This window comes from Lampris incognitus, chromosome 1 (genome assembly GCF_029633865.1).
Source record: "Lampris incognitus isolate fLamInc1 chromosome 1, fLamInc1.hap2, whole genome shotgun sequence".
Taxonomy (NCBI): domain Eukaryota; kingdom Metazoa; phylum Chordata; class Actinopteri; order Lampriformes; family Lampridae; genus Lampris; species Lampris incognitus.
The window spans coordinates 29,491,839-29,507,220 of NC_079211.1; the positions used below are offsets into that span (position 1 = coordinate 29,491,839).

Genomic DNA, 15,382 nt, shown 5'->3' on the forward strand with positions numbered 1-15,382 from the left:
TGAGTAGTACAAATGAAAATGCAATTGCAGATTTCACTGGAAGCTGAAAACACTCAATATAGTAATCTATGCTAAAAAAAATGCCGTCATCTAAAAAAAAAGTCCTTGAATAATCAGAAATAATGTGCAATTGTTCATGTTCCAAGATTTTTTTCCCCTTTATAGTCACTTAAAGGCTATTCTGGAAAATCAAAACTAAAATAAAGGCTGAATTCTGTTTTCTGATTGATTCATACATGTGTTGTGCATTAGGGAAATGAGACGGATTTCTGCAAACCATATTCAACAGAAACAATAGAGAGATGATATGTCACCCCTTATTTGCATTTGACAGACTGGCATGCCAGTGATGATAGGGTGGGGAAAACGATGGGGGTTTGGGTGGATGAGTGGGGGCGTGGGGTGGGTCAGGGTTGAACTCAAAGAGATGTTTCACAGTGTTTACTTTATTCATAGCATGAGTTTTCCTTCTGCCACTCCTTGTTCATTTGCAAATACACAAATGGAGAACAGGCTTACATATGACAAACAAACCTAAACTGATGATCAGCTTGTACCTTCACATATTCACCTGATATCACCAAACAACAGGAGACTTTTGGCTGATGAATTCTCAGAATTAAGGGTTTTCCAGCTAACTTTTTGTCAGCCATGCACCCTATAGAGGCTGCATATTTATCAATGCCCATTCAAAGTGCACTGGAACCAGCTCACCCATGTTCCCCCATTGTTTACCTTTGTGCTGGGGGTGTAAGGGGTGTTATAGAATACTAGCAGTACTCATGCAACAAGAGGGCATGGGAAAAATGCGGGGAGCTGGTTGCCATGATTCATTCAAAGATGGAGGGGTTATTTTTAAGTGCAAATACATGGTTGTGGTATGCTGCGTTGCTAATCCATTCCTTTGAGCCCCCTGACTGGTCTGATACTGCCTGGCTTCTGTTGGAACACATTACATCCAATCCCACCTCCCCCTTACGGCTGTTCTGCAGTTGCACCATGCCTGTGGTTCTGGTTGAGCCCTCTTGTGACTTGAGACTCAAATCCAAATGTGGGACATCAGAGCTGTGTGTCATTTGCTGTCACAAGCATTTTGCACATCTGTGGTGGTGGAGTGGCTCCTTGGCCTCGTCTGATCTGAACTCTGCACGCTACATTGCCAGCATTTGCTGTGGTCTTGTATGGCATGGGTTACCATACATCATTCATGAATGAATGTAAGATCTCAGAACTTGTTTTCTCCAGGACTCATTGGCTTATCTTATAACTCACTATAAAAAGAGGTTTTGTTTTGAGCTAACCATCTGCAGTATTTCAGTTGTTTTGGAGTTTCTACATTAATTATCTTACAACAGGTTTAAATTGATTTGAAGCATGTTTTTTTTTTTTTTTTTTTTAGAAATCACACCTACTCTGCAGCACCTTCAGGGTTAGTGAGTTTGCCAGTAATAGGTACTCTGTTGTTCTCATAACACCGGCTAAGACACTAAGGAGCCTGCTGGTGCATACTGGAACTTGATTGTTTTCAGTCACTACCCTCTGCACCACAGGGGGAGCTCTGAAGTCCATTATAGGGGAGTCTTTATTTAGCTGTATGTGGTATTGCCTTGGTCTCTGATACTTCCTTGCTTATTTAAGGTGGGGTGAAGTTAACTCTTCTAAAGGGGACAGTATCCGGCTCATTGTTCTGCATTTAGGTGTAAAGTGCGGATGTGGCCTACCCACCATTCACCTTTTTGGGCAGGGGTCTGGGAATGACATTGTGCGGCCATTATGTGGGGAGCCTTTTTTTCCCAGTCATCATTGTGCTGTATGGTTGATGGCCTCAAATCAGTGCGTGATAGGATTTCAAGCTGTACCGGGTTCCGTTAGATTGAGGATGTGTTTTGGCACATTCTCAGTGAATCCTGAATGTGTAAATGCCTCTGTGTTTAGGTTTGGGTTTTTTTGTGCATAAAGGGCCACATCTGCAATGGGGAGAGACTGTGGAAGTGGTCAAAATAGGGAGAGAGTCATTCTCATAAATACAGTTGTTAGAGGAAAGAGACAAAAAACAAAACAAAACTGGCCTTACACTGGGTGACATACTAGATGCAAACTGGATGTTTTGAAATCTTCTGGCCACTGTAAGACCCCAGATCCTTACATTACAACTGTAAGCCCCTGATAACACAAAAGAAGGTTTTCCATAGTCCCATATCATCCTAGACTTAAGGCATTTTGCAATATTGCATACCATTTTTACTCATATCCTGCCCTTGGCTATTCTGGTGACAGATTTACAATCATACACAAATTTCATTAGTCATACTTCTGATCACAGAACAATACTGAGAATGTAACAAGGCCATGGCTTTGTAATATATGTGATTCATTTTAACTTACTTCCAGTGCCACCACAATCATTTGTTTACAGACACGCAATTGCATCTTGCCGTAGTTACTGTACTGCACTTCAAGTATTCAATAATAAGTCACTGCTTCTCAGGTTTTTTTTCCCTCATTCATTTTTAGTCAAGTGCCACTACACCAACCGCTGGTCCTCAGATTATTACTTCATCTTTGATTTATACATCTGTGCAGAAAAAACTGAACTGGTTGTTTTTAATGGAATCATAAGCATTGCCTTTGTGTTTATGTCTTCCAATTCGAACCCTTTCATTTCAGAGCTGTTTGGTCTGCACATTATTGAGTTAGTCATTTCAGAAGACTATCAATGGATGCTTGGTTGGATGGTGTGGCTGGTCCAAGGCTCAGGAGAGTTAACCTCTGTTCAGCCCTTCTGGAAAGCAACAGGGTGGTCTTTATGCATCTATCTTGTGGAAAAGTACCCAGTGTGTGTGTGTGTGTGTGTGCATACATAAGCTTTGTTGTATCTGCTACCATAATAAAAAAAAAAAAGAAAAAAAAGATGACAGTTATGAATCCCCACCCGCGTCTTAACATCCTTCCTTTGTTTGTTTGCAATTCATACTCTGGAAACAGTCTTAATCGGAGTTGACCTTTGCTCAGATGCCTTCCAGTGTAACATTGGGGCACTGTTTTACCAAACAAGGTGCTTGCCTCACTGTATTGTATACATATGAAATCTTGTGTGTGATGAGCAGGGAGGGTCAGTGACTTGAGCTGCCCTCTGGTGTGAGTTCCCCATAGGCACGCCCCATGCCAGTAAGCTAGGGCACCACGGCCCCATAGGAAGTCCTCTTGTGTGGCGTCCGCCGGCCGTGGCCAGGATGATTAAGAGTTCCTTCCCTTCCTGTTTGGAGGTACATTGTCCTGGCCAACAGACAGGCTGTCGACACCTTGTCCTGCTCAAGAAATTTGTCTCTTGGAGACCAAGGAGCAGGAGAATAGGTAGACACTGGAGGATGGGTGAACCTGGACCGTGGCCTATTCTCCAAAAATTCTACTGCATATTTTAAACTATACAGTATATGCTGTTTTAGTTACAATTGCTGTGTTAACCTAAATGGAAATAATCAGTTGATGATCAGAAAATCCTTAAGCTTAGATAAGGGATATCTCTGTAACTTCTTAGTGCATTGGAATTAAATTGTTTCATTCATTATTTTCTATCATGATTCAATATTTTTATCGGCAAATATGAATAATTCAAAACAGAAAATTTGTCACACTTTTGTTTATTGAAAATTTCAGGGCATGTATTAATCAGTAATTCAATTTCTAAATGTCAGTGCCCATTTCAGGACAGGTAAATATATATATATATATATAAAATGAAAATAAAATGTACAGTAAAAATTAACAATACGATCCTTTTTCTACAAGAAAAGGTATAATTTTTAAATATATACCCTGAGTTCAAATGTCCTAAATCAGCAACAAAAACAAAACAAAAGAAAACACACGACTTACATAGCTTGGTCACCCATCAGAGACCATGTATGAATACATATTTATGTACATGCCACATTTATACAAGAGAAAACAAGAGCAACAATATGATAAATATATCAGACAAGACCAAAGCATTTCAGAGAATCTTAACACGTTTGAAGATGAGTACTAGAAGTCAGTATTGTGGAATATTGGGGAACTGTAATTTATCTACAGCCATAAGGAAAGACCCCTATGTTTTCTTAAATCTGGCTGATGAAGCTCTCATTGTACACCTATTTTTTTCCAGTTTAATGAAATGAAGAATATCTCTGACCCATAGAGAATGAGAAGGTAGGTTAGGGGACTTTCACTTCAATAGGAACAGGTGCCTAGTTAGGAGTGTAGTATAGGCCACGGAGTCTGCCTTGTACTTTAATAGGGACTTTTGAAGGGATGGCTATGGCATCTGAGAAAGAAAAAAAAACGTTCCACTTTGTGCATGCACAATTCTATTGACAATTCCTGATGTTGTAGCTTGACTGTCTACAGGAGAACAACTGGTTTGCCATACTCAGTAATACGCCAAAGTATTAGCAGATAATTATACGTTTTTATTGTGTTTGACACTGTCATTTCATTCATATTCAATTCTACCGTTAGTAGTCTTATGGATTATGTCTCACCTCCTCTCATCATCAGCCGCTTCTCCAGGGTCAGGTCACGGTGGCAGCAACCTAAGCAGGGCACTCCAGACATCTCTCTCCCCAGCAATGCCCTCCAGCTCCTCCTGGGGGATCCCAAGATGTTCCCAGGCCAGATTGGACATGTAGTCCCTCCAGTGAGTTCTGGATCTACTCCGGGGTCTCCTGTCAGTGGGCCATGCCTGGAAAACCTCCAAAGAAAGGCACCCAGGAGGCATCCTAATCAGATGCCTGAACCACCTCAATTGGCTCCTTTCGATGTGAAGGAGCAGCGGCTCTACTCCGAGCTCCTTCCGGATGTCCGAGCTCATCACCCTATCTCTAAGGCTGAGCCCAGACACCCTATGGAGGAAAGTCATTTCAGCCGCTTTTATCTGCAATCTCACCCTTTCAGTCACTACCCAAAGCTCCTGATCATAGGTGAGGGTTGGAATGAAGATTGACTGGTAAATTGAGAGCTTTGTCTTCCAGCTCAGCTCCCTCTTCACCACAACAGTCCGGTACAATGTCTGCATTACTGCTGATGCTGCACCAATCCGCCTGTCAATCTGCCTCTCCATGCACAGTACGGAGACAGCCTTGGTGAAAATCACTAATGATCTGTCAATGGCAGCTGTCTCTGGGCTCTTAACCATACTTGTCCTTCTTGACCTGAGTGCAGCCTTCGATACCACCTCACATAACATCCTCCTAGAGAGATTAGCTTCCATTGGACTAACTGGCATCCCCCTTGACTGGTTTAGATCATATCTCTCTAGCCGCACTTAGTTTGTCCAATTTAAAAATTTGAGCTCACAGTCCTTTCATGTTACTACCAGTGTTCCCCAGGGCTCTGTATTGGGACCCCACCTATTTATTAAGTACCTATTACCTCTTGGCCACATTTTAGGAAATTTGGCATTCAATTTCACTGCTATGTAGATGACACCCAGCTTTATCTATCCCCCAAGCCTACCTCCACTCTTCCACCCACTTCCCTTTCTGACTGCTTACTAGAAATTAAATCCTGGTTTTCATACCACTTCCTCAAACTTAATAGTGATAAAACTGAGGTCCTCTTAGTAAGTACAAAATCTACTTTGGCTAAACCTGATAGTTTTTCCCTAACTATTGACAATTCTATAGTTCCTCCATTGCCTCGGTTTAGGAGTCATGGTGTCATCTTGGACAGCACATTATCTTTTGAAGCTCACATCAACAATGTTACTCGGTCTGCAAACTTCCACCTACGCAATGTTAATCGTCCTCACCCGTCACTTACACCTAACAGCACCGCCAAACTCATTCACACCCTGGTTACATCCCATATTGACTACTGCAATTCTATCCTCTTTGGTCCTCTCCTCAAGTGTCTTCATAAACTTCAGTTGGTCCAGAATTCAGCTGCCTGTATCATTACCAGAACTCCTTCCATAGATCATATCACTCCTGTTTTTCAGCGACTCCATTGGCTCTCTGGTAAATACCGTATTGACTTCAAGATACTGCTTCTCACCTTTAAGGCCCTTAATAACCTAGCTCCTTCATATCTTTCTGAACAGATCCTCTTCTGCTCTCCAACTCACTACACCATTGGTCCGCTTGACTACCATGGGGTCTAGAACGTTCAGTCATTCTGCCCCCTGCCTATGGAAATCTCTCCCACAAGACATTTGCAAAATTGACTCTCTTTCAACGTTCAAATCCCATCTCAAAACGTACCTTTTCAAACTGGCATATTCAGTCTGATCCATGCTTCACTGAGTTTTGTGCAGATAATGATTTTATACTTATCTGTTGTATTAACTTTTTATTCTTTACCCTGCTTTGTTTTACTTTATGCTGTCTGATACAGTGCTGCTTGTTTTTTTTTTGTTTTTTTTAACTGTGTTCTGTAAGATGTCCTTGGGTGCTCTGAAAGGTGCCCACAAATAAAATGTATTATTTTTATTATTATTATTAATGCAGTAATAAAACTTGAGCTCTCACAAGTTGACTTGCTCATCGTTTTTCCCAAATAGCTGCATTTGTTTTTTTGCACAGATTGAACTTTATTGTTGTTGTTCTAGCAAAGTGATTTTTAAATTTTATTTCATTTTTCTCTGTTTTTGAAAAAGCACACACTGATGGAGCAATCTATTGACAAATGTCACAAAAAGAGGTTTGATAAAGTTGAAGTGGAATTTGCATTTATTTGCACAACAGAAACTACTGAAAGAAAAGTGAAAGGAATGTTCATGATCTTGATGTTATTTAAAGAAAGTTAAAATTGGCTCATTTTGTCACCATGTTGTTGAGGTGGGGGGCATGAAAATGTTTCTTCTTCCAAAGGGGGCATGATAGAAAAAGTTTGAGAACCACTGCCCTAATCTGTCAATTTTATCAAAAAAGAGTAGGGGGGAAAAATGGGTAGGCACTGGAAGAGATAGGAAAATTTTGAGAGAGAGCTGATCTTAACACACTTGATTTACACTGCAAGAGATAGAGACAGTAGTGACCAATGTCTTGCTAGTGACCAGTGTTCGAGATCTTCCTGTAACCAGGTTAAAAGAGGGGTGAAATGAAACGTAAACAAGTCCTGAAATTTATCTCTAACTTGAATGCTGAGGCATACACTGTATGTACAAAAGTATTGGGACACACCTCTTAATCATGTATGTGATGCCTGAAGTATGTATGTGAAGCCATGTGGGGCAATCTTGAAGATCGTATATTTGTAGATTGTGCATCTCACCATGTCCTCCTTATTTAAAAGCAACATTATAGGAAAAATGAAATGTTCATTTTATATATATATATATATAGCCCCATGAGTAACCTTTTCCGATAACACAGAGAATTCATTTTTGTAAGAGCTTTAACTGGTAGAATGACGTAATTCAGTAATCCACTATTTCATATTTTTCTCTGAATTTTGGAAGGTAAAAAAAAAAGAACAAAAATGTTTTTTGAATGCACGTGAAGCATTAAAAAAATCCATAAAACTCTCAGTTGATGTTGCTTGATAGAGTATTAGCAAGAGGATTTCTATGTATGTTAACTTTCATACTTCAGACCCCAATCTTCTCCCTAAATTATCATGATGTGGGCTTAATCGCTTCGGCAATCTCTGCACTCACTGGATAGAGATGTAAGGCAGGCATTGGCGAAAGCTGAGCAGCCCGGCTGTTTTTGTGCACCACGGTTTCTCAATTAAGGTTCATAAAGATCCTGAAGTCAGACCAGAGTGATTTAGTTATTTCAAACACCCACCACTGCTAGTTCATGCATTTTCCTGATACATGAATGTTGAATAATCAAGACACTAGCTTGGTGTAAAGTACAAATATATAGCTCTTTATTTATTTACTTGATTTATTTACTTCATATGCATGGGTATAACAGTGTTGGGGGACATAACTCTTCAAATACACAGGTTAAGTTACAAGGTTACCTCCAGTACATGTCAATTGTTACACTATTACACTATGTTATCATAGACAAAAGGTAGGCTGAGCCGTTGAAGGTGTTGTTGATACTTGTTATACAGAAAAAAGAGAGGACCATACAAATAAAATGCTCTTCATAATTAAATTGGTGACTTTGTATGTTAATGTGATTGTAATAACAGTGGTTTAAATTATATGACAGCCCATTTAAATAACAGATGGAATTTAAGACACAAGAAATGAACATAAACTGGTTAAGCAAAGCATGGAACTGATGTTATAGGCTGATGAGAAATAATTTGACATGACACAATACAAATAAAAATAAAACAATAAAAAACATACTCTGTAAAGATATTGAGTTGCACGAGTTGGACAACTAAAATGTTAAAATTACTTACAAAATGCAATCTGAGTACTATATAAAGTGTTACCCCAACACTGCTGGTAAATAATATATACTTAGAATACAAAATCTTATATTTGATAGAAATCAGTGCATCATTTCCTCCCCTAGAAAAAAAAAATCCACAATTGGTCCACATGACAAAACACCATTTGGCAATATGAGAGGCCTTGGAGACAGAGTTCCCTATATCCACTGAATAGTGCGCTGACACTACTGGATTTATTTAGTGGTCAAAAAGCACAAGCTCTTCACACTCCTATAGGGTATGTGTTTAATACCGCAAGCTGGACTGTAAGCTGGTAAAGTGAAAGGAATTAAGCTTCAATCCACAGCACATCCATTATATCCACTCTTTTGCAAAGAAAAGGTGAAACTTTGAAGAATAATGAAAGATACATGTGTTAACATGGATAGTATAACTTAGAATGACCAGTATATAGTGACCAGCCTGGTGCTAACTTCATACACATGTAAGAGTTTCTGTAGCCTGCCCTGCAAGCCTCGGTAACAATTAGCGCAAAACAAAGGACCAGAAATAGAGTATTTCCATACACACATTCCTGCAAATGCAGATTCCTGCAGCTTAATAATGTAATTATAGTGTATACAGCAGCGTAAACAGCAAATAAATCTGGAGTTTTACATGTTGTTATCAGGAGGAGGCAGCTGGTAAATCCTTAGTTAACACTTCAGTGTGACTCTAAATGCAAAACATGGATTAATAAGCAATGTAACATTATCTAAATAAATATGCAAAAATTACTTTGCTAGTGCTTTCAGAGACTCAGTTACTATGAGGTTCATGTTTTTAACTAGCTTTGTACACAAGAAAATAAACAAAACCATGTGGCTGTGGAGTATCATCTCACTTTCCCACTTTTCACTTGACTGCAACAAAAATACACAGATTTTCAGAGGTTTCTTTCAATAGCTTGATGAGATCAGGATGGGGCTACGAATCCAAATATAGCCCCTCATTTAAAATGCCTTCATGGTCGAAATGTACTGTTAAATGTTAAGCAGTGTGGTTGTTTCACTCTCAACTCTACCCTGTTCCATCCAACAACCTGGGATTTTCCACACTGACCCTTGTGTTTAAGGGTGGGGGGTGGGTGGGGCGCGTAGACCAATCTACCTCTAGATAACAAAGGAGCCCTCCCCTGTGTCTATCTTAACCTGAGTTAGCGTAGTTTATGTTTTAATCGTAGAATGAAACAGAAGAGAAATGGGTTCTAAAATGACAAATCTTTAAATAGCAATCACATCATATTACTTTCTCTCTGCAAGGGCGCTGTGAGCAAAAAACTTGTGTAGCAATCACATCATATTACTTTCTCTCTGCAAGGGCGCTGTGAGCAAAAAACTTGTGCTTGGTTTTCGTTCACAGTAGATCACAGAGATACCTGAGACGCCTGTCTTTCACTGTTTGAAAGGATATCACAGTGGATATGGGAGGAACCAGCAGCTTTAAAACGAGATCCTAGGAGGTGGGCAGTTTGACTGGAGGTTCCCTTTCTCAGCACAGTGGGCTTTTGAGAAGCTGACTAATGCAAGTTTGAGCCGGGCAGATGCCAAGGAAAGGCATCTCAAGAGAGTCCTTTTCAAACAAAGCTGCCATGTAACAGCACCTCACACATGTTTGTGCCTTCAATCTTGAAAAAAGGACAAAGTGTTGTTAAAAATGGAGAAAGACAGGGCATTTTATGATGAGCTGTGAAGTTAGCTGTGAAGTCCAAGGGCAGATTAATGGGAAAGGGTGACTAAGCTGAGGCCTTAAGGCTGTCAGTCAGATTCTCCTGGGGTTGGGTGTCAGGGGGGCTACACAGGCGGGGTGGAATAGCGCACCACATAGTTGTAGTCTGGTGGCGGGCTGTGACACTCCAGATCTGGCTCCAAGGCTGAGTCATCCAAGCTGAAGTCTAGAGCTGGGGCTGGCGGTGGGTACTTGTCCTTCTCTCCCTCAGTCAGCACAGACTCTTTGCTCTTACTCACTGCCTTCATCCTGAGGACACAGATGGTGCACAACATACAGTAAGATGCCCATAAGAACAAAAGTCATAAAGAAATACGTTTTTCTGAGGAAAACTCCAGATCTCGCTTTAAGAACTTACACGGGACCCAAACTCTCTTTGTCAAGTCGTACGTTTAGAAAAATCTCCTTTCCCCTTTCATATGTGATGTAATCCATCATTCTGAGCTTTTCTGCTCCACTTGATGCTCAGAATATGAGTAATTGCCTCCTATTGTCTTTGAGGGGTTGCTATGGGTTTCCAGAACTGTTCTCCCAAGGCCAAAGGGTCAGCGCCCAGTAGGGGTAAATGACAAGGGAGCTGTATTGGAATGCCTGTGTGGATGAATGCGTGCCTGATAAACTAGGCAGTCTAAAACAGATAACAATAACATTGCACTGTCGATGCCAAACACCTACAGTTCTGGTAAATTAGGGCATATTTTGGAGGCGAGGGGGGGGGGTTGTTATTGAGCATCATCTCAAAAAAACTTGAGATGCTGGGTGACATTTTTTTTGGCAAATGTTTTCCACCAGCTTTGAGTTCCTAAGTAATCCGAAGACTCGGTAATGCTTTGGCAACTTGGGCAATGTTTTTGAAACAAAGAAGTTGCCCTTTGTGACACTGGCAGAAAATCGCTAGGCTAGAGGAATGGTGGGGGGTAGGAGGGCACCAGGTGGATTTCTGCAGCAGGAAAACAGTGTTATAGCATTACAGGCAACAGGGGAGGCCCTTGTAAACCCTCGTCAGGTCAAAGGTGGCAGTGATTGAGCGGTTGCCCAGCAAGGACGCCCTCCCCTCAGTATATATAGATCATTCTCTGCATGCCTGGACTGATTCTTTTTTCTCATAGCAGAGGCCCTGGTCACAAAAGCTAGAGCCCAAAATTTGGGGGAAACGAAGGTGATGTGGTTTTGACGCGTCAGTGACGGTGTTGGGTCGTTGCTGGTGGAAGATTGATCAGAACATTTTTAATCGTTCTCTATAAAGACCTTGTGGCTAGTTAACTGTGTTTTTCTGAACAGTGCCATTTATAAGTCTTGAATTAATTCAACTTAATCACTTTTTTTTTTTTTTTGCATGGTCCCCTTTTGCTAGTTCATGACAGTTTGGTTTAGTTTCTAACCTGTTTTTGTTGTGTTAAATTGTTTTTTTTTTACTGTTTTTTTTTGTTACTCCATTTCATACTATTGCCTACAAGGCTTTTATGTGGAAAGCGTTGTATTTTAAAGACGTATCAAAGTGTGGTGAGCCAAGCACAGCAGTATAATTCCATGAGGTTTAAAGTGTAACTACTGAGACCAGGGGTATGACCCTGCAAATTAACCCTGCCACCAGCTGCAGTTAACTTAATATGTAAGCCCTGGGTTACCTACAGAGAGAGACTTCCTCAGAGTAGGGACTCGCATAAATTTGACTTTCGATTTTTTCATTTCATTTTACAGACTAAATCCCCAAATGGCCTTTAACACCTATGTTTGCTTAAGCTAAAAACAATATTTTTAACAGTCTTTCCTTGACCACCAAGTCGGTTTTTCCATACGGGCGTATATACTTGAGTATATTGTGTGTTGTGGACTGTATGTGGTCCCTTGTCCTTATTCGTGTCTTATTATTAAAAACATTTGATTACAGAGGACAATAGTGTTAAGTGTTAGGCAGAGTCAAAACAGTCTGGAAGGCATCTCGGTTGGGACAAACACCCTTCTGGCCCAAACAAAGGAGTTTTACTGCGTGCTCTTAAAACACACAAACCTCGAGTTACGCTTCCACTTGGCTTTTATCCTCCATCCTTTGGGTTGTCACCTCGGGGCTATATCCCTCCCACCTCTCCTTTGTTTTGCTGTCGCTGTCGCACGGTTTCTCTTGACAAAAGGGAAAACTAGCCATGGATGTTTTTTTCTCTTCTTTGTAGGTGAAAGGGACTTGGTATATATGCTCGAGTATGTGTGTGGATGTGTGTGATTGTATGACAGTTGTAATGACTGCATTCCAGCACGGTAGGGGTGTTTCCAGGCACCATGGACAGCAGGCAGTTGGCAATCTCTTCCAGGGTGTGTGTATGTGTGTGCGCATGTCTGTGTTTTAATGTCATCGTTGCATGGCTTGCAAAGGGATGTCATGTGCTGTACTTACGCCAGAGCCATGATACTGAGGGGCCGGCCTGCCAGTGACTCCAAACGCTTCAGAGTCCTCATATCGTCAGAAGACAGACCCATCCCACTGTCTGACTGACCACCCTGTTGTGGAGAAGGAAGTGATTAAAGCTAACAAAATATCAGCATTCCCATTTCCACCCATCCACCCATTATCTAAGCTGCTTATCCTACCTAGGATGCTGGAGCCTATCCCAGAATGGAATGGAATCCCAAAACCCAGAATTCCAGAATGGAATCCCAGAATGGGAATGGCTGGAGCCATTCCCATTTCATGAAATTTGAATTTAAATCAACCCCAAGTCAAAGTTCATGTTACCCTCTCAAACGTGTGAGTCAATATTTTCGAACTTAAACCATGAACAACGTGGGGTTTCAGTTTTGATGTCAAATGTCTGTCACCTAAATAGTGAGTCATTCCCTATTTTCTCACCCGTTCTTTTTTTTAGTTTGAGGTGTGGTGTGAGTATCTGTCTGAACGTTTATTTTCTGTGTGAGATTGGAGAATTCGTACTCACCTCATGGTTATCATTTGTCCCATTCTCTATAGCAACTTCATCAAAGGTTTTCACACTGGCAGGACGGATCTTGATGTTCCTGGTGAGAAAATATTTTTCGAGCATTACTCCAAAGCATCCAAATGTTCTCAAAATCCCATGTTTATTCTGGCGGCCAAAGTGCAAAGTTCAAAAACAAAACTGCAGGAACCTAATCATTTAGATCAACAATTGAACAGTATTTATGCAACCGTGTCTTTGAAACCATGCAACATTTTCTTTGCTTTTCTAAGGGCTATAAGGACGGCCTAATTCAGCTTAAAGTATAACTGTCATTGCCGCATTTCAACACCCTCTCAATAAACACACTTGTAGGACCTGTGAAAATCCACGAGCTTAACAAATATTATTCTAAGTGGACATAAATCTTAAAGGAGACTCGTGGTTTAGGGGGAAATTCCTAGCGGGGGCCGCCACAATGCTAAAGCCTCCCTGAGCGTGAGGCTGCCAACGCGTGTTTCTTATCACAAGTCAATCAGGCTGCTCATTGTCCTCTAGACAGACCCACTTGTTCCTGTAGAGCTTGGCCAGGGCACCGAATGAAACATAAGTTAAAGGAAAAGTTAGGTTTTGGGTACTGTTCAGAGTAAAGTTGGATGCTGATTTGGATTTTACCTTATTAAAACAACAGTGCTGATGGCCCTTAAGCGGTGCTAAGAGAGACTTGCTTGTTTTCACATGAAGGCACTTGCTGATAAAATCAGCATCAAGTGAAAATGATTAATGATGATAAAATAATGATGTATGAGTATTTATAGGATGACATGGCAGGTTTATCCATCCATCCATTATCCAAACCGCTTATCCTGCTCTCAGGGTCACGGGGATGCTGGAGCCTATCTCAGCAGTCATTGGGTAGCAGACGGGGAGACAGACGAACAAAAATTACCTTATCAGCACTGGAAAGAATAGTCAAAACAGCAGTATCTGCACAACGTTGTGTGCTGCTGCCTTTTTCTTTTTTTTGTGTTTGTTTAGATTTTCACGTATAATAGAGTCACTTTTCTCACCACGTGCTCCCCGAGTCACGGTGAGAGGCCGGCCGTGTTGGCATCTCCTCCAAGGGCTCTGTGGTGCACTGGTTTCCCACCTTGGCCAGCAGGGCTGTGTTGATGGGTATGTAGTGCTTCCCCTCCTGGGTTAACAGAAAAAAGAAAAAGTGTAAGAGCACGGGTTTTCCCCGGCATGGTCCACATATTATATGTGATAGGGATGAGGAGCTTAGGGAGGTTCAGAGGCATTGCTGTTTGTATGTTACGCAAACACCCAGTACCCACAGGCTGCAGCGTGCAGCCAAAGAAACTAAGGTCGTGCCTAATAAATCCAGCGAGGAATGCGTAGACCTCAGCCTAAGTGAGGTGATGCTGCTGGAAAGAAGCTCACTGATCGCCCATAAAGGCCTGAGTCTGGGACTCATAGTTCTACTCAAAGCTATGCTAATGAAGAGTTAAAATTTCCACTATTTTTTTTTCTCTGTCAGGTCTGGATTGTTTCTCAGGAGGATAGTTTTCACAGGGTCATTTGTAATGCTACACACTGTAGTAGTTTTATGTTTTATGTGATGCAAAGTCTGGCTGTACCGTTATCCTTTTTCTTTTCTTTTTTCTTTTTTTGCTTCACCCCCGAATCTGTGGTGCTGTCCAGTCTGGTTTAATTTCTTTTGTTTGTTTGTTTGTGTCTGTCTGTCTCGGTGTCTTGAGTACTGTGCTATCTGAACAAAAGACAATTGCCTTTAGAAGCTGGGATTGGTACCCTAACTAAAAGTATCATACATTTTCTAAATGGCTGAAAACGTTTTGTTCTTTTTGGGGATATGGCCAACTTTCTCTCATCAGCCATAATTGATGTTAACCTCCCCTCTGTCAAGCTCTCTGTCAATAAAATCTTGTTTTAACATAAAAACCAGTCCTCTCCTAATTTGAAATATAGGAAATAATGTGTGCGCGACACATTTTTCAGCATTCTGTCATTGACTCACAGTCATCTATCACTTTGTGCTTGAGCTTAAAAACATTGTTGAGTGTTAAGTGAATGGAGGGCTACGGTGCACTGTCACAAGAGAACGAACTCAAGTATTTTCTATCATGTCAATTCACCAGTCCTGTATATATAACTTAAAGAACACAATGAGGTGATGGCTCCCCCTCCACACACACACGCGCGCACACACACACACGCACACACACACACACAGGTTGCATATTTATTGCTTGAATTAGAATAAATTGTTTCTAAGGTTGAGGACTTTACTGCACCCTTACATTTTACATAATCTAAAAACTTCCAGCACCTTTACAGTAGAC

General features: G+C 41.0%; 1 protein-coding gene across 3 annotated transcripts in view; it reads right to left on the bottom strand.

Annotated features, from left to right (window-relative positions):
* Positions 1–7,833: 7,833 nt before the first annotated feature.
* Positions 7,834–15,382, bottom strand: part of kdrl (kinase insert domain receptor like) — a 64,804-nt gene continuing 57,255 nt past the window's right edge. For all 3 annotated transcript variants that reach the window (XM_056275158.1, XM_056275151.1, XM_056275164.1), the window contains exons 27-30: positions 14,090–14,214; positions 13,041–13,119; positions 12,503–12,606; positions 7,834–10,359 (exon numbers count right to left, since the gene is read on the bottom strand). In XM_056275158.1, coding sequence (XP_056131133.1) covers positions 10,176–10,359; positions 12,503–12,606; positions 13,041–13,119; positions 14,090–14,214 — 492 coding nt within the window. In that variant the 3' untranslated portion in view covers positions 7,834–10,175. The remainder of the gene's footprint in view (positions 10,360–12,502; positions 12,607–13,040; positions 13,120–14,089; positions 14,215–15,382) is intronic.